The sequence below is a fragment of the Ammospiza nelsoni genome, chromosome 2, assembly GCF_027579445.1.
Source record: "Ammospiza nelsoni isolate bAmmNel1 chromosome 2, bAmmNel1.pri, whole genome shotgun sequence".
In the NCBI taxonomy this organism is placed as follows: domain Eukaryota; kingdom Metazoa; phylum Chordata; class Aves; order Passeriformes; family Passerellidae; genus Ammospiza; species Ammospiza nelsoni.
The window spans coordinates 38,655,645-38,678,862 of NC_080634.1; the positions used below are offsets into that span (position 1 = coordinate 38,655,645).

General features: G+C 39.6%; 1 protein-coding gene across 3 annotated transcripts in view; it reads right to left on the reverse strand.

Annotated features, from left to right (window-relative positions):
• The window catches only part of GRM5 (glutamate metabotropic receptor 5), a 240,770-nt gene extending 217,767 nt beyond the window's left edge, over positions 1 to 23,003 (reverse strand). For 2 of the 3 annotated variants that reach the window (XM_059493282.1, XM_059493280.1), the window contains exons 1-3: positions 22,944 to 23,003; positions 21,359 to 21,518; positions 12,932 to 13,808 (exon numbers count right to left, since the gene is read on the reverse strand). In XM_059493282.1, coding sequence (XP_059349265.1) covers positions 12,932 to 13,610 — 679 coding nt within the window. In that variant the 5' untranslated portion in view covers positions 13,611 to 13,808; positions 21,359 to 21,518; positions 22,944 to 23,003. The remainder of the gene's footprint in view (positions 1 to 12,931; positions 13,809 to 21,358; positions 21,519 to 22,943) is intronic. The other variant, XM_059493281.1, reaches the window with a different exon arrangement.
• Between the last annotated feature and the right edge of the window lie 215 nt (positions 23,004 to 23,218).

Consider the following 23,218-nt stretch of genomic DNA (forward strand, 5'->3'; position numbering starts at 1 on the left):
TAGGATCTAGGGTATATTAAGTACTCATGTCTAGAAGTTCTATCAGTGAAGCAATTAAACACCCTTGCTATTTCTGCAATTTGTTTCCCTTAATCCTAAACTCTTGTTTCTCCTTCGCCTAGACCTTTGGTATTCTGCTTCCTCTTGCTAAGAGCCCTCTTAGCACTCATATCCTCTCTGCACAGAGTTCACTCCTGCCCTTCCACAGCCCTCCTGATAAGATAATCTGTAATGAAATAGCTGCAAGTGGCATTACGTTGTGCTCATGTTTTTGAGCCAACGTCTCAGCAGGACAGACAGGACAGAGAGAGCACTGCCAAATCTGGGCCATTTTGTTCCAGGTTGTCTGACAGAGGATGTCAACGCTCGCTGTTTTAAGGAATCTGTCCACCTTTGGCCAGTTTTCTTTATGGACATGACTGCAAAATGCTGAAATACTACTTCCTGGGAAGACTCTGACAATTTTTAAATTTTTTAGTATGCACACAAACGCCGCCCCTTCTCCTCCAAACCCTTCAATCATGTGGGTAAAATATTACCTTTTACTTCAGCTAGATATTAAAACTTAGGCTCTATAGAGCTTGATGAAGCCATCCATATTACAAATGTCAAATGAACTCTCTGATTTGTGTAGGAAAACACTTTAAAATTCTACAGGGCCCATACAGCAAACAGGTCCTTTAGGACTTGCACCTGTATTTTAACTGGCAGTATAATTAGGTCCCATATGGTTAATGAAATGTAACATGTCAGTACTTTGTAGGCTGAGATTTGTCACACGGAGGTGTTGAATGTAACACCCACTCTACCAACTGTTCAAGAGGAGAAAAAAACCAGAATCAGATAAAAGCTTTTGTGTTGAAGAGAAATAGGAACCAACCTTACAGGTTTCATTTTCTCATGGTTCTAGCGTTCTCTTCCTCTTTTCCAGGGGAGCTATGTCAATCAAGACACTTTTTCTCAATGTTTCAGAGCACCGTCTCTAAGGGCACAATCCCCTGTGTGTTTGGTAACAGAAACATGCATTCAAACTGCATGTCCGTGAGTTTCTATGCCCCACATTGCAAGCAGCGTCTGTGTCCCTTCTCTCCAAAGTATTGCTCCTCATAGCACTTCCATCACACACTTGAAATGTGGGTGTTTGGAATAAATGCTTCAACGACACCCATGTGTGCCAATGCTCAGCCTACAAAATGCCAAACCATTATAAAATCATTAAGCACGCCCCTTGCAGATGGCTGGAGGCATGTCCCCACCAGGCTACAGATGGGACTGCAGGCACACCCAGTGCAGCTCTGATCCAACATGGTGTGTTGAGATGCTCAGCTCCAGAGTGCTGTGCCCCATGCCACACTTCCCAATGGACTAATGAGTCTGAGCACAATACTGCAACAGCACAGCCCAAATGTGTACTTGAACCAGTCTCTCCATCATAAGACATTGGCATGATATATACAGTTTCTTCAGGGCCAAAGAGATAGTCCAGAAAAGGAGGCAACTGGATGTCACTTCCACATAAACCATCCCAAACTCCCTTCTCCAGTAGCCACTCCACTGTCTTGCTCTCCATGGTCTGTATTCTCAGGCTGACTTTTCTGGTTTGGGGGATTTGATTCGACTGCCACTCTCCAAGGGGGATATAAGAGAGAGTACTGTGTTTCCATCCACAGACACACAAGTTAATCTGGCAGCAAAGGCAAGTCCACAGAGTAGAGGACACAACAACCTTCCCTCTCCAATGTGGCTGAGTGTGATGAACATGCCATCACATGAAATTGCAAAGGCTTCACCATAGCCTGACATGGGCATAGCTGACCACATATGACTGAGGCTCTTCTCAGAACTTTGTCTCCTATGCCAGACCTATTTGCATGTCACTCCTCTACATGCTGGAGAAAATGGACAATTAGTAAATCTACAGGTCAAGCAACTCTCACTTCTCAAAAAAACTCCATGGCAGGATGTTGTTAAAACCATAAAGCTTACACAGCTCAGTTGAATCTAAGGCAGCTTACCAGAACATACGACGTGCCTAGCCCATCCCAGTCATTGCAGCAGTCTGTATGCAAAGTGCATAAGGCTGAGATCTCTGAATGCATGCTGCACCAAAAGTTTTGCTCTGAACAACTTAAGTATGATGACGGACATGCTTTACATAAATACCTTTAGACTGAAAAAAAAAAAAAAAGGACCTGCATAGAAATTCTGTCTGAGTGAACAAAATGTTCAGCTACATACCTAGCAAGACACAGAGCATCTACATATCACTTTCTTTTCAGGAGGCATGAACATGCCAAAATCAGAAGCTGAGCATTGAAATACCTTGTACAGTGGCCTTTCTAGGCAGATATTTAAGCCAGGGAGAGAGAGCATCTGATCCAACTTTAACTTTTTTTAGATCCCTTAAATTTGAGGTTTTCTCATACTTTCCCTTTAGGACAAGAAATAGGTCAGACAAATTGCTTGTCTTTTTGCATATGCATGAAAATGAGCAAGGTAATTTCACATCCCACAATGCTGCCAGAATGAAAGAACCAAAGTAACCATTTTTATATATAACCACCATTGAAGATGTATGAAAAGCTTATATTCAAAAGATAATATGAACTCTCTCACAGTTCTCTTTCGGGAACATATCCTAATCTTTTTGAAAACTTCCGTTGATGTGAAAAGTATTTGAGTCCTGTACTTTTGTGTGGCAAAGATGGAAGAAAAAGGAAAAACTACTTACAAATGCAACCTGAAGTTCTGTTCTACTCATAAAACCAAATGAGCAGTGCATACATTGCTTATTTTCCTCCCTGGACTTCTTTGAAAACCTGTGATAAAATTTGTCTCTGAGATGCAAAACTATCATGGAAATGGGAAAGGAGCTGACACTCCCTGCTTTTTCTCCATCAGCAAAGATAAAAGATCCCATTCCAAACTTCCAAAGTTTGAAATGGGAAAGTGGTTTTGCTCTTTTTTCATGCTTAAATATAGCTTCACTGGTTTGCTGTCAAGATGCATGTCTGTTGCCTCTTCAGCAGTGCTCTCAGACCATGGACACTGACAATTTTTTCTGCAAGTTAATGAACACTCCCAAGAGCATGTCCACATCCTCCCTGACTGCTCACTCCTCTTGCTTACAAAAACCATATTTGAAGCAACCTGATGGTGTTGAATTCTTCAAGTGCAACACATAATGTGTCCAAGAATCCAATCCTAAGTAATTGAGACTGAAGCTGGGTATGAAGCTTGTTGAAGGTAAAATAGAGGAAGATTTTCAGTTTATCTTTCACCTTCAATGCTTTGCTTGCATGTGAAAAAATGTCCTGTTTTTCACTAAATGCCAAATCTGCAAATTTAACCACTGTAATACATTAAGCTTTAAGAATGTAGACTTGTTGAAAAATATATCTACTTAGAATCATATATTTTAAAAGGAAAATATGGAGTTTAAACCTGGACTTTAGAATTCATTTGGACTAAGTCTGGATTCTCTAGGTGAAATAACTTTAAAAATAATGTGTAATTTTGATGGCCTTTATTTTATCCAGGGGTCAGTATGCATTGATTGATAGTCAGGGTCACATGAACTAAAAGTTTCACAAAATTTCCAAATCAGTGCATCCTATCATATTTATGAAACTATGTACCTAAAGTTGATCAGTAATCTGATTTTGACCAGGGAAGGATAAGAGCAAAAAAATCAAATCTAACCAGGGGTAACAGTAAAGAATTAATGCAATCAGAAAAGAAAGAGTGGGTTTAAAAAAACCCACTGAACCTTGAGAATGGTGAGATAGTAAGTCAGATAAGCAGAAGCTATGACAAGAGGGAGGAAGATGACTGTAAAGAGAAAAATCAACAGTATATAGTATATATTTACAGGCCATCACTGTATTGGTTTGCTAATAAGGTAAGAAATATCACTCTGTATGCTGAAGTCATGCCTGGCTTCAAGTTGAAGGAAATAGAATACCAATTTCCCTGAGAGAAAGGGTATATGTTCTTAAAAATGAATTTGACAAAATTAGAAAGATTTATACAAGGACTATAAGAAAAACTCAGCATCTGGAAAAGCCAATTTACAGAACTGACAGGAGAGCTAGAGTACTTTGGTTTCACCAAAATAAAGATTAGAATAATGCCTGGGAAGACAAGCTTTGCCTGAGAAGAACTTATCATAATGAAGGGCTATCGGTTGAGAAAACAGCTGGTTATTTCACTTGAAGGGTGAGTAATTCACAGTCTGAACAGACTACCTGATAGTGAAATCAACTCTGTCTCTACATGAGGTCTGAGGTGAAGATGCTCTGTGTGTAGTTTCACAAACAATATGTTTTAGCCTAAGTGATAACTACTAATAACTAGCTGTCATTTCATTACCTATCCTACACAGCAGAAATAAGATATGGAGAACAGATTTCTAGAAATTCAAACCAGGGAGGGGTGAACATGTTCTGTGATTCAGCCATGTGTGATCAACCATAGTTTATATATGTTCGCCTTATGCACTCCAGAATCTCAGTCTTGGACAACTGAATTGTCTGCTGTAGCTATCTTCACTGAAATTTCCTAGATCCTTATCACAGTCCCCTCACTACTATTTTGCAGCTTTCTTTTGGCAGTACTTCCTTTATTCTTCCTCCTGCCCCCCGTAGAAAGTAAGAAGAAATCTGTCTCAAGAAGAAAAGATACAAAAAACCATGTAATCCTAGCTAAAGACAAATAGGAGGCATCTGACTAGATCACAACAGACTGAGGAACAGTCTGCGGAGGAATTTTCCTCATACTTCCACTGTTCTCAACAGTTAGGTTGGATTTTGGCCATGGGACTCATTCAGTGTGATGGTTTACCATCCTCCCCAGATATTATCTTTGCAATTCTTCAATTTTATGTTACACTTTGAGAAAAACCATTCCCCATACATTGTTTGCTTGCCCTTTGGCAATGTAATTGATTTTATATGGAGGCTTCACATATATCACCTGGACCATGTATCTGGCCAGCCATAAATGTTGTCAGACTTCCAGAAAGAAAAATCAAACCCCTCAGCTAAAGGAAATCTTATATACATTCTTTCCCAGTCAGTATATTGAGAATTATGAGTTACATTATGTTCATTTAGAAACAAGGCAGTGATTTATGAGGAATATTGTCTGCAAATTCAGTTGCCAAGGTAGATGGCAACTGTTCTGTTAATAACCTTCCCAATCACTCCTTTAATGTATACACATACAATATAATAATATAAACACCATGCATTACAGCATGGGCTGCCTTCGTATCATGAGCCTGCAATCAGATTTTAGTAAGATGGATGCAACATTATTCTCTCTCCAGTGGCTTTCAAACTAAATTAAAGTAAATCTATAATTTTTGGCTCCCCTCCAAGATGACTGTCTACTGCATGATTCAAGGATCGGCTAGTCAGAACTGCCTTAGGAAAGGCGGAAAAGTTTAAAAGATCCAGCACAAGCCCTTTACCTTTTATTAGCTTTTGAAAAAATCACAAATTAGCTTTTATAGGCACAGGAAATGTTCTTCATGTATGGACAATGTAAATATCTATTCTGCTTGTTAAATGCACAGAAATTTTCACATTTTGAAGCTTCACTGGTTTAATTCCTGCAATATTAAGCTCCCTAGAATATGGTTTCGATGCATAAAGATACTGACAAGTGCAGAACATCCTCTTTTTTCCTTGTTTCTGTAGGAAATTAAATCCTAGTTTCTTGCGAAGTCTTTTCCTACCTGTGGTCCAAAACTAGCACTCTGAAAAGTGTGTTCTAATCCTAGTCCTTCTAATGGTGCTGGATGACTATTTTTCTCTTTTCTCCCCTTGTTCCTGGGTACCATTTCAAGAGTGTTCTGATCACCCCTGAATTCTCAATAATCTATTTCTGATCACCCCTCAATTCTTAATAATTTAATCTCTGTTCTCAAGAATCTATTTCAACAAATATGAACTAATGCTTTGGGAGTTTTTGGGTTTGGTGGTTTGGGGTTTATTTATATATCAAAATTTAGTTTTGACCTTAAAATCTATGAAAAATTACTTAACAATGTAATGATTTAAATTTCCTGCCACTAGGTAACATACATGAAAAAAGAAAAATATACAGTTGAAAAGAATAAGGAATACAGATTCTGAAGTACCACAAATGTTTTCAAATAGTGAATAATGGGACCTTTTTTACCATCTTCTCCTTAACTATTGAATTAATTTTGGATACATTTCAATATATCCAAAAATATTTAAGTTGTGTACCAGATTGGTAATACAAGACATGTTAAATAAAATGGGATATAAGGCAAACTTCCAGCTCTTTCTTGAATAAAACATTTTTTGCCAAAACTGTTAAGGAACACTAATATCTGTGAAAAGCAATTAAAAGTGAACACAGTTTAGAACAAAGATCTCATTTGATTTATCAAGTTATCTTTTATCAACTCTTAATATAAACCCATCAAACAGTTATTTTAGCCAAATTCTATTTTTTTCAGAGCTTTTATTCACCAAAAACATGTTGCTATTTTAGCTTTGAATTATGACTTGGGACAAAAATCATTTCAGGAAATATATTTTTTTTAATTGCATGGAATATCTGCTTTCCAAACAGGTCTATAGCATGTACTTTTTATCTCAAAGACAAAATATCAATGAGGGATGCAGAAAAGGAATCACTGCCACTACCTTTAAGCATCTGATAACACAGATTAGAAGAACCATCTTTGATAAAACTGCTCTGACCCAGTAAGCACTGTGTGGTGAAACTTTGTTTTCTGACAGATCTCTGAATCTCATCAATTTTATAGATCCTTCTCTGATGAGGAGGTGCAGCCTGGGCATGGGGACAGTAACTGGGCTATTTCCAGGCCTTGAGCAGTGCAAAAAGGGAAGATGAAGCTGGAGGCTGATGGACTCCCATTGTTTTCCTCTCAGTGAAGGCAAGTTTCATGACACTGAAACTTTCACTGAGTTGTTATAGAGTCTAAGTGGCTGGAAAACACTTAGTCCCTAAACCTGAATGACCTGCTCTTAGCTAAGTCCACCTTCTACCATTCATTTAAAAATTAATTTTCTTTTTAAGATTTAGAATAGCACATCTCCTTGCTCCTATTCCTTTTGCAGTCTCGTGGTATTTTCCCTAATAATTTTCATCCCCATTACACTCACAGAATGCTGAGTATACCCCTCACTTTATATTTTTCTGTAAGCCAAGATCCTTCACAGCAGGTGTGTCTGGCCTGAGCAGTGTTAAAATGTTGTCTGGGCAGTCACTCACTGCAGAGCAAGACAAACATTAACTCAATGTTGCTTCACATTTCTGTCTCAGTATTCCCAGCTGGCAGAGAGCATTTGCTCACTTTTCACAATTGAGATACTGTGATCAATATTTGAAATTAGGCAAGGAAACAGCTACCTCTTACAGATGCCAATATTCAATAAGAATGGGCAAGCAACAGGATAGGACTGGAACTTGAACTGAGTATTTTTCCCCATATTTTCTTTCAGATGAGAGATATTTTTCAGTTTTGATAGAAGATTAATATGATTAGGAGAATATCAAATTGTGATAATTCTGATCTTAAAAATTTATGTTTGAAACAGTTTAAAAATAATTTCAGAAAACTTCAAACACATAATTATTTTTATCCAATAGCAAAAATTAAATGTTGCTGGAATAGAATACTCTCCAGTCTTTAGACAGGAAATTCTTCAATTTTCAGAAATGGATTTTTAGAAATAGATTTTGTCTGCAAATAAAAATATTTTCATGGACTAGCATAGACATTCTTGGTATATTATTTCAACATGGGGTTTTTTCTGCATATAAAGCATGAAAAAAATTCACCTCTGCTTCAACTAAAATTAACCCAAATTTCAATTGTATTACTTTGTGAAAAGCAAATAATATTTTTGACCATGATACAATTGTTGTCTCTAAAGGATACAAATCTAGAGTCTAAAGTAAAGACTTCATGCAAATACAGTTTGTTCCAGGCAACTGGTTTAACATCAACTTGTTGCAGTTCTTTCATTCATTTCTTCTTCCTAGTCTCACAGACTATGACTAATTTTGATTTAGCTTTTTCTTTGGGAGCAAAGGATGGGGGCAAAAAAAGTCTTTTAACCAGATACATTTGAACAAAAATGAAAGGAACTGTGTGAAATAACCTTTATGTGCAGGGAAAAAGCAGTCTGCTTTCGTTACGCTTGCCAGATTACATCCCAAGAAAATGAATGTGAACCACCTCTTTATATGCACTTATGATTAGTTTAAATGGAGGAAAGTGAAGTTCAACACAGAGGACTTTGACGATGAGTTTCATTCAATGTTTACCTGCAGAGCTGCCTGAAGAAAATGTCAACAAACTGTCTTATTTCTTAAGACTGCCTTCAAAAGCAAATTACACCTTTTACATAAGCAGAATAAATGCCTCCCTTTCCACCCCCAATATATTTGGCTTATTGTGTTTCAATTGTACCCCTGTACAGTTCTATTTTTCCAGCATACATCACCTCTTCACCCCATTCAGTGCAGCAAAATAAATGGTTTCCAATGGCAATGAAAATTGCCTTTCTAGTTATTAATTCATTTCATTCCAGGCAAATTTTAAGCAGAGATTCTCAGGGATTGATCTTGCCCCTGACTAGGAAGGCCTGATCCAAATGTCAGTCTGCTTAACAGGAGGGTACTGAGTTCAAACTGGCTTTCAGACTTCAGTGACTGGAGAAGAGAAAATTTCACATATTTTTCTTTGATCTTTCAAAAAGATCAGGGAATGCTTTCATACGGGAAATGAGGTAAACAGGCAACTCTGTCTCTTTTGGAAGCCAGCCAGCCTCTTCCAGATTTCTCCCACCATTTTCGATTAACTGTGGTGTCAAGTAGTTAAGCAAGAAAAGGCTGAGAAAAATCCCCATGGTCCATGAGCTGCACAGCCCACCTGCCAACCATCACCACCCAAAACCACACATGCAAATTTCCTCTCTACACTTTCCTGTGAGCATTACTTTCCACAGAGGTGGGCAACAAAAAAGGATCTCAAACATTCTTGCAAGATTGCGAGACTAAATTAGGGGTCTTCTCTCTGCTGTACTACTTTTCCTCACGCAGAAGCACAGACACAGTTCTTGGTTGCATTATTGACTTGCTGTCTGTCTGTGAAGTGGGTTTAAGAAGTGAATGTTGGTTTAATTTTAAGGAAAATTTGTTTGACCTATGCTCCTACCACAGAAGTGGAAAAAAAGATCTGTAACATCAGCTGAAAGAGTTGGAACAGTAGGAACTCCAGCACACCCTTGCATGCCTGTTGTAGTAACCCATAAATTTTGAGATAATTGCTTCAGGCTTTGAGTGATAGGTCCTTAGTAGAAGGAGTTTCATATCCCAGTTTGCCTCATTCCTGTTTATTCCTAGTTCCCTGCCATGCACAACTAACTTGTCTGCTGGTGGGGCCACAGTGTGGATTGAACCTCAGAATTTATATGGCTTTTTGGAAAACAGCCCTCATTGTGCATGAAAAATTTTATTTTAAAGCCAGGTTGGTTCAGAGTAGAATGCCACAAGTGATAATGTGAGGAAGAGTTGGAGAGAGGGGAAAGGTGATGATAATGATTCCTGACAGAGCCAAGAAAGACAGAGTTACAACCCAAGACTAAGACTTGCAAAGATTTCTGATTGGCCTTTGTAAAATACACTACAGAAATATGACTTTTTTCTAATGAGAAATGTCATTCATTTGTTGCTCACATTTTCTGTTGAAGGGATTGAAGAACCTTCCTTCTCAAAATTACAGGAGCTACGCTGACAGCTGTCCTTCCTGCCTTCCCATTTTTAGGAAAAAAATTTACTTTTAGAGGTTGCTTGTAAACCTGGAGACATCACCTAGTTTAAATTTTAATGCTAAATGTAAAAGGAGTTAAGTTTACAAGAATTAACTTTTTTTGTGTATTTTAAATCTGTAAGTCTTAAGTAAGGATTTAACAACACAATTTCAGATCAACCTTCCAAAACATTAATCCATTGCAGACAAAGATAATTAGTAAGTTCATAAGGAAAGATTCAAACCAAAAGCTTTTTACTATGTAATTGTTGATGTATGCCAGGCTTTTCTTACAATAGACCCAAAAGAGACCTATAAATTTATTTGCTGATGAGACTAGCAAAGGAATGAAACTAATAGGTTTTTCATGTCTCTTTCTTGTTCTCCATCCAGCTTTGGAGGAGAGGATCCACCCTCTGCATGGAAATCATTCACAGAAGCCAAAGATCATATTGATCAGAATGATCATAAAGATCAGAAGAATCTGGTTAATAAGCAAATTAATGAATGAAAATTAGTTAAAGATAATGAATGTAGCTGGTCAGAACTATCTTCTATGTGTGAAAAGCAGGACTACCTTCTATGGGATCTTCTGGGATCCTATATCAGTAAAAATCTCAAGGAGAAGGATTCAAAATTTTTTTCTGTTTGAAATAATACCTGTGAATGTAGGACACTGAGTTGAGTGGCATATTTAGAATGTTATAAGTTACAAGATGCCACAGTAAAATGAAAAATAATTACAACATAAATAAATAAATAATCTCTCTTTTGCTTATTTACTCACTTCCTTTTCTTTATCATTAATGTGTAGGGGTTTTCAAAGGTAGTTTAAAAATAATACAAGGGATAACATGTGCCACAGTCCTTAGAAAGTGCCCTGAAGATCATACATTGCCACATGTCAAAGAAGTATCTTGATCAGCTAGTATTTTTTTTATTCTATCATAAATACCATCGGTTTTATTGTAATAAAACTTTTGATGTTTTACCTGGAGAGTCTATTCATCTCCATTTACCTGGAGAGTCTATTCATCATCCTTATCAGATTGTGCGACTAGATGATAGGATCATAAGATTCACCCAAGTTTCATGTTCTTTCACTGAAGTCCAAAATTATATTGCCGTAAATACGCTATGAATGAGGTGTCAGGTTTTAACAATGCTCCACCTAGCATATCCACTTTAATAATGGCAGAAGCAGGTATAAGTTGTGCTATATATATAATTTTGTTTTTCTCCTTCTTCACATTCAGGTCTTCTCTCATTTACTTCTCATCTTGCCCACAGCATCTATGTCCCACTCCAGCCCTGGTGTCCCTATTCTCTTCTTTCCAGGGTGGAGTACAAAGTTCCTCTGCTGTAAGATTAACGTGCCATATGCTACCATCTGCTCCAAAGAGTGTCCTCAGAAAGTGGAAAAAGGACATATTTTCACTGTGAAGAATCAGATTTAGATATAAGCATGACTATTCCCACTCTGAATATAAAACCATCCCATCTCAATAAGGAGAGGTGTCAAAGTTGTTCATTATAAAAACTAGATGAGTCATCAAAAGTATTCGGAATATAACATCTTATGCTATTGTTAGTAGCATTATTTTTGACCATGATGCTATTCATACATGTTTGTGAAGGATAGGCTGCACACCTAACCATGCCAAAGGCATCAGCTGGTACAGAATACCCTGACTACACGATGTCATGTAGAGTGACTTATACACTGTTTTGAACACTGAAGTTTTAGATTAAACTGTTACTGTATTTATGCATCCCCATACAAAAAAATGTTCAGCTATTTTCCAGCTCTCACTGTCATGATGAAAACGGTTGCAACAATCCACATGCAAATTTGAACTTTTTTTTTTTTTTTAAACTGCAGAATAAGTTCTCTGCATATCTGTAGGAGGAAAGACATCTCGACATTATACCATTGGACCAGCATCTCCTCAGAAGGGGCTCTGAATAGTATAAAGCCTGCCAGAGAAACATACTCAGTGTGTGGGAAGGACAATCTGCGCTCTATTGGTTATAATAAAGCCAGCAGCATCTGCCACTGTTCAGCAACGTCACCACCACTACTCAATCTCTTAACATTTTTCATTCTCAGTTTATATTCTGAGCCTGCCATTCAGCATCTGTCTATTTGAACAGAGGCAATGTGGTGAACTCTTAAAATTCATCACAGAACTTAATTCCATAAAACCCCTTAAATGGTGGTGTCATTAGGCAAGGCCAGACGAAACTTGCTCTTAAAACAGTATCAAATTCTAGTCACTTCTAGCAAGATGAACTCAATTCTATCAGTACAAGGAATAATGAAATCAAGTGCACTTTTCCATTACATTTCCCTTTAATCACATACTCTTCTGAATGCTGGGTAAAAGGCTTAAGCTCTATTTCACATAAGTAAAAAGAGGAAAGCAATTTAACAGACAATTCTGATTTTCTGGACACCTGATGGCTCATAAATGTGTGAGGGAGTTCAAGGAAACTTCCCTTGCTCTGTCCCAAAACCAATGCCCATAGACAGAGGAAGAAGTGGTGCAATACTCCATGGAGTACTGTTAAAAGGATAAAAAAATATATGTATATATTGAGGAGCTGGAACAACTTGCATGCAAATATTAGTCAGAATTGCATGTTTTTAAGTACCTGTGCCACTCTGGCTCAGACATTAAGCAGGAACACATTCTGACTCAGCTACAGTTTCAAATGATGATTTAGCTCTCATCTGCACTAAGAAGACCAGTTGCTTTCTCTCTATCCATTGATTCTAAAATAGTCATAATTAGTATTCTACATATTAGCAGATAAAGAAAAATAAATAAATGTGATCTAAATTGAATTAAATTTGGAGAGTTCAGATCAAGTGCTTTTACCAATGAGTGGCCCTAGAGCACACACCATCCCGTGTGTTTCAGCCGTTAACAACATGATGCTATTTCAGACCCAGAGAGAGTATAAAGTTATTATTAAGTAAAGTAAAAGTCTATACTGTTGAGAGCTGACTGGCAAAAATCCAACAACATCAAACTATCATCACCCATCAATTAGACCACATCAGAGTATTTCAAAGGCATTTTTATATGGTAAAAAGCTACCTCTTACCTTCGGTGTGTACAGCAGAAACGTAGGTCCAGTTATAGCGTTTGACAATGTCCACCATGGCCTTTGCTTGCTGTGCATCAGAGGGCACCACTCTCATAAAATACTTGAACAGAGTTTTGTCACTTAGGTCCATGCTTGTGGCAGAATAAGCAATCTGAGGTATATTGAAAAGCTGCAGCAAGTTCTGGACCTGGATAGCAACGGAGCTGGAGCCAGGCCCAATGACACCAACAATGGGTTTCTTGGAGCGGAAAGACGATGATGATCCATCCACACATCGCACCATCCCTTCCTCTTCTTCCGAAGAAATGAGAGAGTCCCTTATAAACTCAATGCTCTGCTCCAGAGCCACAGCAGAATGCCAGCAGGAGTCCCTTATTTCACATCCCAGTGTTATATTTGGCAACAGTGTGGGGTCCAAATTAATTCTGTCAAGGGTATGTAGCATTGCCTCCACTCTCTGAATACCATACTGCTCTCTTACCTCTCCACATTTCCTCTCATGAACTTTGTCAACAGTTGGTTGGTGATGGACAGAGAATAGAGCTCCAATGATAATATCACCAGGCATGTGTGCAACCACTCTTCTCTCATTTGCCTGTGCTGAAACCAAAAGCCCAAAGTTCCCGCAGACATCTTCCTTCAATAGCAGGATTGCAAGGAACAGCAAAAGGACCATTTTAGGAAATTTTAGGCTGGTAGAGACAACATGATGGAAAAAAGTTGGACAGCTGGTGAAAAGCAGTTATCAAATCTTCTGGAGAAGAACACTATACTGATTGTTAACCAGGAGTTGGCATCTGTTCTCTAAGGAGTCACCATCATCTCCAAGTGGACAGCTATGCAGAGCTGCACATGAGGTCATAATCCTCATACCCTTCAAAAATTAATAAACAAAGAAAGATTTAAAATTATTTATAAAATCAGCAAAATATATCATATATATTAAGATACAAAATCTTACAATCTTTTCTAAAATTGCACCTATTTCTACAGTGATCAATGCCTGTTATACATTGTCTACTGCATATGCTTCCTTTCATCATTTTCAAGCTGGAAAACTTTATCTCACTTGAGTGTTTTACAATCTTAGGCTTGTACTTCTGCCGGTTTAAATCAACTTCTTTCTTTTGGACAATCACATTTAAAAATTCTTTGGGGAAATGTTTTCAAATGCACAAAAGACTGGCAAGTATTTAGTTCTACAGCAGAAAGTTGTGCTGCTATTTCTAATACATGTTTTAGAAAACAACTCCCTTTAATTTCAGACATTTTCTATATCTCTAATATACATATGTCACACTAATGTACCCTGGACTGCACTCTATTATCCATTCCAGCACTAGGAAATTGCTGTTGACACACAAAGCTGTTATTCTAAGGAATGCAGAATGTATAAATCTGTTTTTAGTTTTCAAAATACAACACAAAATAAGTTGGCTTTTAAGCAAGATTAAGAAAACTGGTTTTATTATTAACATTTATATTTGTTTTAAGCAAAGAAACAATAATTCTAAACCAGCAAAGCAATGAAATTATTTTCACCTTTTTACATCCTTACTTCAAAAATCATCAAAAAGCAATTTGAAAAATCCTTATACTGTACATAACCCTACAGACTCCACTGGTATCAAGAAGTCAACACAAACACTGTATAGATGCACTAATCCTAAAAAATATTTGATCAGCTACATTTACCTATAGACTGAAATGCAATCTGCACTCATCTTCACTGTTGCTGAAGGATAAATAAATAAATAAATCAGCAAACACTTCACATCTTGGGCTGTGGTTAACCTGTGGAACTAGAAAATATATTTGAGAATGCTCTGCACCTGGCAGTGGATTTACAGCAGAAGGTTTCCAGTTTTAAATATAGTGCTTAAACAGTTGTTTGCCAGGTCTTGATCCCTGAGCACATAAATACCATCTCACCTGCCAGTGAATACATTGGTAGTACAGAAAGGTAAGTGCACTTTTATATCTAAGATGCTGAGCTACATAGGGAACCAATATGCCCAATTTAATTTTTAACAAAACAACTGCAAAATTCTGGGGAAGACCCCAGTCTCAGTTTTATTGACATAAATATTTAGATGCAATTAAAAAAATTCAAATTTCATACATTTCAGACACCACCAATCACTTCTAATCCATTAACGACTCTAATAGGTCCTACATATTGTAAAGTAAGAGAAACCATCACAATTGAAAATCTACCTCTGTTTCTTTGAGTTGAAAATCTCACAGGATTTTAATCTTGAATTTACTCCTCACAGCTAGTTCATTCACTGTATAGTGACACAGTGAAACTCTTCCTGATTCTGAAGATGAGACATACAAATATAAAAATATTCTTCTGCTTGATGTTAGGCTTTCTCTATTATTTTACCAAGATGTATAAATTATAGATTATTTTCACAGAGGAGTGAGTGAGTTTTAGTGAGTATTCCCAAATAAAACACAAATTCTTAGAAAGAGGAAACAATTAATACAATATTTAAATGCTAATTGGAATATTAATAAGTTCATGTAATATTACTTTTAGAAATATAAAGTGACAATAATAAAAGAAGTTTCAGACAACTGTAAAACACTTCAAGAAGGTTTGGGTTTTTTTATTCTGTGAAGAGTTGGCTTATCAATACTGCAACCCTTTGCCACTAAGGAATAACAGCAATTCCGTTCAGGTTAATTAGTCCCTAATTACAGACTTTCACTATTGCTTATGTCTTGCAATTATTTATTCCATCACTCTGAAGTTGGTACCATATAATTTGAAACAGTCAAAAGGATGAACTACAGGGGATATCCTTGTACAAGATCAGAGCTCTTAAACTCCTATACCTTTAATTAATTGAATGTGTTATTTTTCTGAACTTCTCAAATTAAGGCTACGTATCCAGAACACAAGTACATATAGACAAGTGCCAGCTCTGCTGCAGACTGTAACTGGATATACAATTAGATGTCTTTTTATAACCCATCTGCCTTTGAATCTGCAGATGTGCAAACAGAGAGAGTTCAGGGGCTTGGGGTGAGCTTGTGGTACAAAAAAATCTAATGCACCATTTTAATGCTGCTACTCATATTCACCAAATTTTTTTGGTCTTGTGTTTATGGATTAAAAATTTCCATACAGGATATATGAGAAAGAGAGGGAAGGAAGGCCATTTTTATCTTCTTCCCTCCAAAGAACAGCTGTTTGCTCTTCTCTGCTTATAGTTCTCTGCTTTGTCTATCAGTACAAAATTACAGGGTAAAGAGTGAGACAAAGCTGAAGGGCTCCTTCATATTTCTGGTTCCACAATATTAGAATATGTCACAATATTAGAATATGTCATAGCTGGGGGATTACTATTTCTGAGAAAAATAAAACCTTTCCCCTCCATGGCATCCAAGGGGAAAGAAGGGGCCAGATGCAGGCTGTGGCTGCTCCACAATTAATAAACTTTCTTCACTAGATTAAAGCTAAGGTCAATTTACTTGGGACTTAAAACTTCCCTAATTACACTGAGAACACTCCTTCTGTTTTATATATTGGGCTTAGTATTCACATCCAAAGCACTTGAAGTCAATATTTTCACAATGTAGTGAAACAACTTGGAATATATATTGACAAATATTTCAATGTATTTGTGTTGCGTAATAGAGATCTTGTTCTCTGGTCTTGCACTCATAAACTTAAGAACAGAATGGTTGAGTGGAAAGCCTCAACCAGTTCAGGAAGTTATGTGGTCCATTGCCTCTGCTTACTGTAAGTTCAATTAAAACACATTTCTTAGCTTCATGTCCATATCTCTGAGGGTATGGAGAGACAGAAACATTTTTGGGCAACCTGTTTGACCACAGTCACAGTAAAAAAAGATTATTTTTATATATATTTAAACAGAATTTCCAGTGTTTCAATTTGTGTTTATTGCCTGTCATCCTTCTGATGGGCACAGATGGATGATGAGCTGGCCATGCATGAGAAGATATCCTGAGAATAATCAGGTAACAAATCCTATTTCAGGCAAAATGGTTGAGCAGAGAGCTGGTAGACTAAGCACACTAATAATATTTCCTGGAGAAAGTCTTCCTGAAGAGAAGATGGCCAAGGGAACTATTCAAATATACAATTTCACTGTGCTTCTCTCCCAAAAGAATCACATACAAGTCCCTTCATGTTTTGATTACAATTCTCTCTTACTACAGGCAGCTTATTATTACAACCAGGATGAGTACTAAAACAAAATTAAGTAAAATTTCATAAGCTTAAATATAACTCTTGTTTAATTTGTTAGAGATAATCCTAAAGGGAATTTGACATGCCATAGCCCTCAGGTTGAGAACAGACTTATCAGCAGTTTCAAAGACAGTGAACTCCTGAGTGCATGCACAAAGTAATGGGAATTGCTTCCCATTTAACAATTTATCTGTTTTGTTTTCATTGATGGGCAACATTCACAGCACTTATGATCACATTTATTTTTCACACTGTTCAATTTCTTCATCATCAATGTACTTATCCCAAATTGACAGAACCATAAGTGAAATGGAATCAGGTACTTAATTACTGGCGTGTCAATGTTTCTTGCTTATTTCTGCTATGGATTTAACTATAAACTTATCCTGAAGTCACATGCTTTAACAATAGAGGACACTTTGGTCTCAGTCTTTTGCTCCACTAACCTGAGGCTTGGAGCAATTGCAGAAGAAGTAGGACAGAAAAATAACACCGCCTATGAGTCCTTTGTTCAGTCTTGCCTCAGACAAAAGTTTACGTACTACCCAGATGACTGAAGACACAGATCTGATGAAGCACTCAACATGTTCCTGTGACCTCTGTTCTCCCTGGCAATCCAAACTTCATGCCAGACTCTGTCAGAAGAAATTCTCAGCTGTTCCCTTAGGGCAGAGTTCCAGCTACTTCATGTTGAGGTTTAACCGAGTAGAAAATGAGCATCTGTAATATTCCATGAAACATCACACTAATCTTTTGTTATTAAAAATATATAAATCTTTCAAAATTATACCAATCTCAAATGCATGTCCATCAGTACTTGCAGTCTGTAGAGACCAAAAGAAACAAAATGCACTCTAATATCTAAGGGCATTATTAAACAACTTGATAAAAAAACAGACTGTGAGCAGCGGTTCACAAAGGGCTGATTTTCCACTATATTTGTGGCTGAGACTTTATACAAGGGATGCATCTGGCTGTTGTTAAGGGCTTCTCCTCCCGCAGGTGTGAGTGTGCTCAAAGCTGCAGGGTGACCCCCTTTCCTCCGGGGCTTACATTATTATAGCAGCGCCCACTAGCGAGCCCGCAGCGAGGCACCTGCGCTCGGCAATCTTGGCGCCACGGCCCCGCACGGGCAAAACATCCACCCGGCCCAGGGAAATTGTTTTATTTACTCTCATCTGTATCATGGGGGGGAAAAAAAAAATTTAAAAGGGAGAAGTAACAACGCTTCTCTTTGGGTTTCTTGTTTGTTACACTTTCGTAAGTTTACAGCAGGCTTGTTCACTGTTTCTGAATCTTAAGGCAGATTTAAATAATAAAATAAAACATCAGATTACTTAATTAAAAAAACAGTGTTCTAATAGAACTCATGGCCCAGTCCAGGAAAGCACTTAGGAATATGTTCTGTGCTTCTCAGAAGAAGAATATTATTGGTCAAATGTCTGTAAAGACTTATCTAAAGTTTAAGGTTCTCCTTAAAGGATTTTTAGGATCAGAAAAATCACAAAAACTAGCATCCTTAAAATCCATTCACTTGTAGTGACAAAATTTACTTATATGTTATGTTTGTATAACTTTAAGCCATTGTACTTGCTGATCAAATGTTTTCCAGGTGTTCATTTACTATACCTACCACAATTAATTTAAATCCATCACAAATTAGATAATACATGTTGATATGGATCAAATCAGTATATCCCAAGTAATCAACCTATGTTTTGTCATCAGAGAAGACAAAACCATAGCAAGCAGCAACTGAATTTCTTGTTCAGAGTCAGTCATGTCACTTCTCTCACAGTAAAGATCTTACAGTAGCAAAATATGGAACAGCCTTAGAAACAGTTACATAAAGAGAGCAACCTCTCAGCTCATCTTGATTTGGACCAATATTAGGAGAAAGTACACCGAGGACTCAAAGCTTTGCTGAGTTTTGCTATGGCATTTCAAACTCCAAGCATTGCATTCAAACTATTCTGGGAATCTATCTCCCAATGTTCTGGAGAGGCTCATTTTGCAAAAGGAGGTCCCCCCTACCCATTCGTCAGAGGTAATGCACTTTGGTCACACAAAACCTGACGCACTCAAATTTATTTGAAAATATTAAAATATGAGCACCCTGTTCTGAGATTCCTACTGTGGTTTCTTTTTTTCTGTGCACAAACAAAACAAACCAAACAAAAAACCCAACACCAAGCCAACATTTTTCATTATATTATCAGTTCTGCAAATTCCAGTGGACATTAGATCAAGATCTTTGAGGGAAAAAAAAAAAAAAACCAAAAAAAAAAAAAAAAAAAAAAAAAAACAAACAAAAAATAAAACCGGACTTTATACAAAAGGAGAGACTACAAAGCAGTTTTCCATAATTCCACTTAGAAATATGAAAATTCTAAGCAACAAAGGAGAATTTTCACCATTTGGTCAGAACGTCCACTGGAAATGACAGACTGAAGTGTTGATCTCATTTCTTCATAGCTAATAACCAGAGAATGTTTTAATTATCAACAAGATCCTTAGGAATGCCTGTAAATTCTTCCCCATGTTGCATTTACACACACTTTCAGGTTGCTGAAACAATTTTGGCTTTAATATGTAGGTTCTTATTTTCCCATGGAAACTTGCAGTGATCTCTGTAATTTTGCCAAATGTACTACGTATTGCTGCTGTTACCAAAACCCACTTATACCATGTGGTGCAGGAACTAATAGACCAGGTGTGTTTTCATCTATAACCCTTGACATTTTAACAATCAATAAAACTGCATGGGATGGAGGTGGTGATCAGGAGAAGGCAATAGCAGTTTCAGAAAACATTTTCCAGCAAGTTGCAACAAGAGTGGTTATGGTGGGATGCCACTATGCCAGCAATGTCATAACTATGCAGGAAGATAAAATGACACAAAAGCCATATAGGGACCCCAAAATACTCTGTGAACATTTTAAAGAATGATTAATGCTGTGATTGTGTTACATAAATATTAAAATGTAGTCAAAGTATTTGAGAATTCGCAAAAGATTAGCATGCGATAGAAATGTTTAGGAATATGGTAATCAAAAAAAACGAGTCATAGGGAATTTAAAGAGCCTGGCAGTAAACTCCTCTATACATCTTTCCCTTTCCGGATTAAGAGTTGTGTATTTTTAAGATGATTCTCTGCCACTTTTGAGATGATCCCCTACTTTGTCGTCAAGACTAGGAGAAAGAAATGCCTTGGCTCTCCCTGCACCCAGTCACCTCCTCCCCATCACCGGGAATGGCTTCTCAGGGCAGAGATGGGATGTGAGTGGGGCTGTGGGGGTGGCGGGGCCCCAGGGTGCGGGACGGGGCTGCCGGCGGGCCGCGGGCAGCGAGGAGCGGGCGCTGTCCCTGGTGCTGAGCACCGCCCGCCGCCCGCGCTGGTCACCAGGCGGGTCTGAGGATGGGGGAGACAAACATAAAACAACCTAGAAATCAACCGGTGGTAGAAAATGGCACGGTGGTCACATTTGGCACGCAGGATCGCATTTTTTACTAATAAATGCATAGATCTGGGTCTTAGAGAAAACTGCTGAAGGAGAATAACTCCCAACATAGCTACCTGCACTGCCACAACTAAGCGGCTCTGCACACAGACAGACATGCATGTGTGCATCCACACTGGTGCTTAGGTCTCTGTCTGCATGCTCGGCTAGTGCTATCACTTCAACCCAAAATGAATCATTTTTGCACGTGGGGGGATTAGCTTTTATTATTAAATAAGTACCGGCCGGACTCGCTGAGCAGAGCCAAGTGATTTGTCCCAAGGTCACACAGAAAAGTCTATGGCTGAGCTAAGCCTGGCTGTCTCTGGAAAACAAATACATCCCCGTTTCCATTACACCTTCCTAGCAAGACAAATCCCTACTTGTGAGCAGAGGGACTGTATCACACATCACCGAGCCCAGGTATGACAGTAGCCCCAGTCCCTGCAGCCCCACACAAATCATGCTCCTCGGGAGGGATCAGTGCCAGCTGCCCTCCAGCTCCCTGACCCCGTGATGCCCCTGCAGCCCCTAGAGAGGTACCCCACCAGCTGGCTTGTTGGTGCCCCAGGAGTTGTGCTAGTCCTCCATCAACCAGGGCACCAAGCAAAAGCAAGAAGGGAAGCAGGGGGGGAAGAGTCCCTCCTTCTGTCCACAATCCAGGGCACATAAATACCCTCTCCCAACCCACAGCATTACCTTGTCAGTGGCAGCAAGCGCTTCTTCCCACAGTGGTGGCAAAATAGTCCTTTTGGTGGCAATACTTAAGACAGGTAGGGGTAGGCACCTCCTATTTTCAGCCACGGCAGAGATAGCACTCCTCACAGACCTTCTGAAGCTGAATAATCCTCAAATGCCTCTGCAAAGATCACCAGCAGGTGAGCCCCACTCGGCTAGCATTGTCACTCCTCCAGCTATGGGCACATCCTATTTTCTTCTGATCACAGGCAGTTGCTGAGGACCGAGTACCCTACCCCCGCGAATGCATGCACATACACGCCATGCAACACGCTGTTCTCTCAGCATCGCCCAAATCTCATTTGCAAGAGGCGTGAATGGTGCCTGGATTTAAGGGAGGGGGAAGGCATGAGGAGGAGGAATAAACAAACAAACGATGAAACAACAGATGGGTCTTTGCTCTCTACCACCACAGCCTTGGTCTTCCTAAATACTTGCTGCAGCCTGACCCACCTGCTTAAACACCTCCGCCCTTCCTCACATTTGCAATCTCTCTATGTTTATAGTGAGCTAGCCCTGCGTTCTGCCCTGTGAGGAAATCTCCCCAGATGCTTTGAAGGTTGTAAGGTCCCCCTACAAAGCGACACCTCTCTCCGGCACTAGGCTCTGGCAAGTAAGAAAGCAGTAATCGGTTCAGAGCAGCATCATCCAAAGGCAGGGGAAACAAAAAAACAAAAAAACAAAAACAAAAAAAAAAAAAAAAACCAAAAAAAAAAAAAAAAACCAAAAAAAAAAAAAAAGCGGAGTGGCAGGGAAGCGTTTACCCCTGCGGTACCGGCGACCTTTTGCGAGCAGCCCCCCCCCGAAGTTTGCTGTCTGTCCAGGTCGAGGTGCCGGGGTCCCGGGCACTCCGCTGCCGCACCGGGCTGGGGGGCGAGGGGGCTTTTTGTATGGGCGAGCACCGAGCTTCAGCGTAACTTTTTAGTGCCACCAAGTGGCACAGATCCCTCCAGGAAACCAAGCAGCATGCCAGCCTGGGCTCTGCCTGCTGCTCTCTGGCAAAGGGAGAGAAAGGGATGCAAGAGCAGCCACCAGCCCTCTACACAAATATGCACACGCAGAGACGGGAATATCAAGCAAAAAGGAGGGAAGGAAGGACAGGTTGCCCTCTCCAGTCCTCGCCTCTTCCCTCGCCTGCAGGGTGACAACGCTGGGCACGGCGAGATGAGGAGAGGTGCCCCCGCCAAGGGCAAAGCGAGCTGCCAGCCCCTCGGGCGGGATGTGTCCCCTGCTCCTGTCCCCGCGGGCTGCCCCCGCTCCCCCCCACGGCAGGTGTTACCTGCAGCCACCCCTTCCTGCCCGGCTCTCTGCCCTAGGGCATCCCGGGCTCTCTGGACCCAGAGGCTCTGCGGTTCCCTGCCAGCCCTCTGCTTCCTCAGCCAGCATCCCTGGACCGTATCTGCAGACCTACGGACAGGCATTTCATTTGCCTACATTCTGCCCACAAGCTCGGTGCCCTCCGAGCCCTTCCGCTTCCCCGCCCTCCCGCAAATCCCACAGCAACACTCTCCCTGCTGACTACCTGCTGCCCGCAGAGCGCGTTTACCTTTCCTCGGTTAACCCTTCCCTTCGGAAGCCAGCCGAAGCTTCACCTTCTCCTCCGGTGTCTCTGCATTTCCCCAAATCCTCTCCTCTCCCTCTCTCCCCCGTTTCACGGCTCAGCCCCGCACACCCGGCTCCTGCTTCCATTCACCCCCAGCCATCCCGCACGGCACCGCTCCGCTCCGTTCCTCCGCCGGGGTGGGCACGACGGCTCAGGGCGCGGGGAGTGGGGTTGTGGCCAGGCGTGGGTGGGTGCGAAAGGTCCGAGGTAGCCTGAGC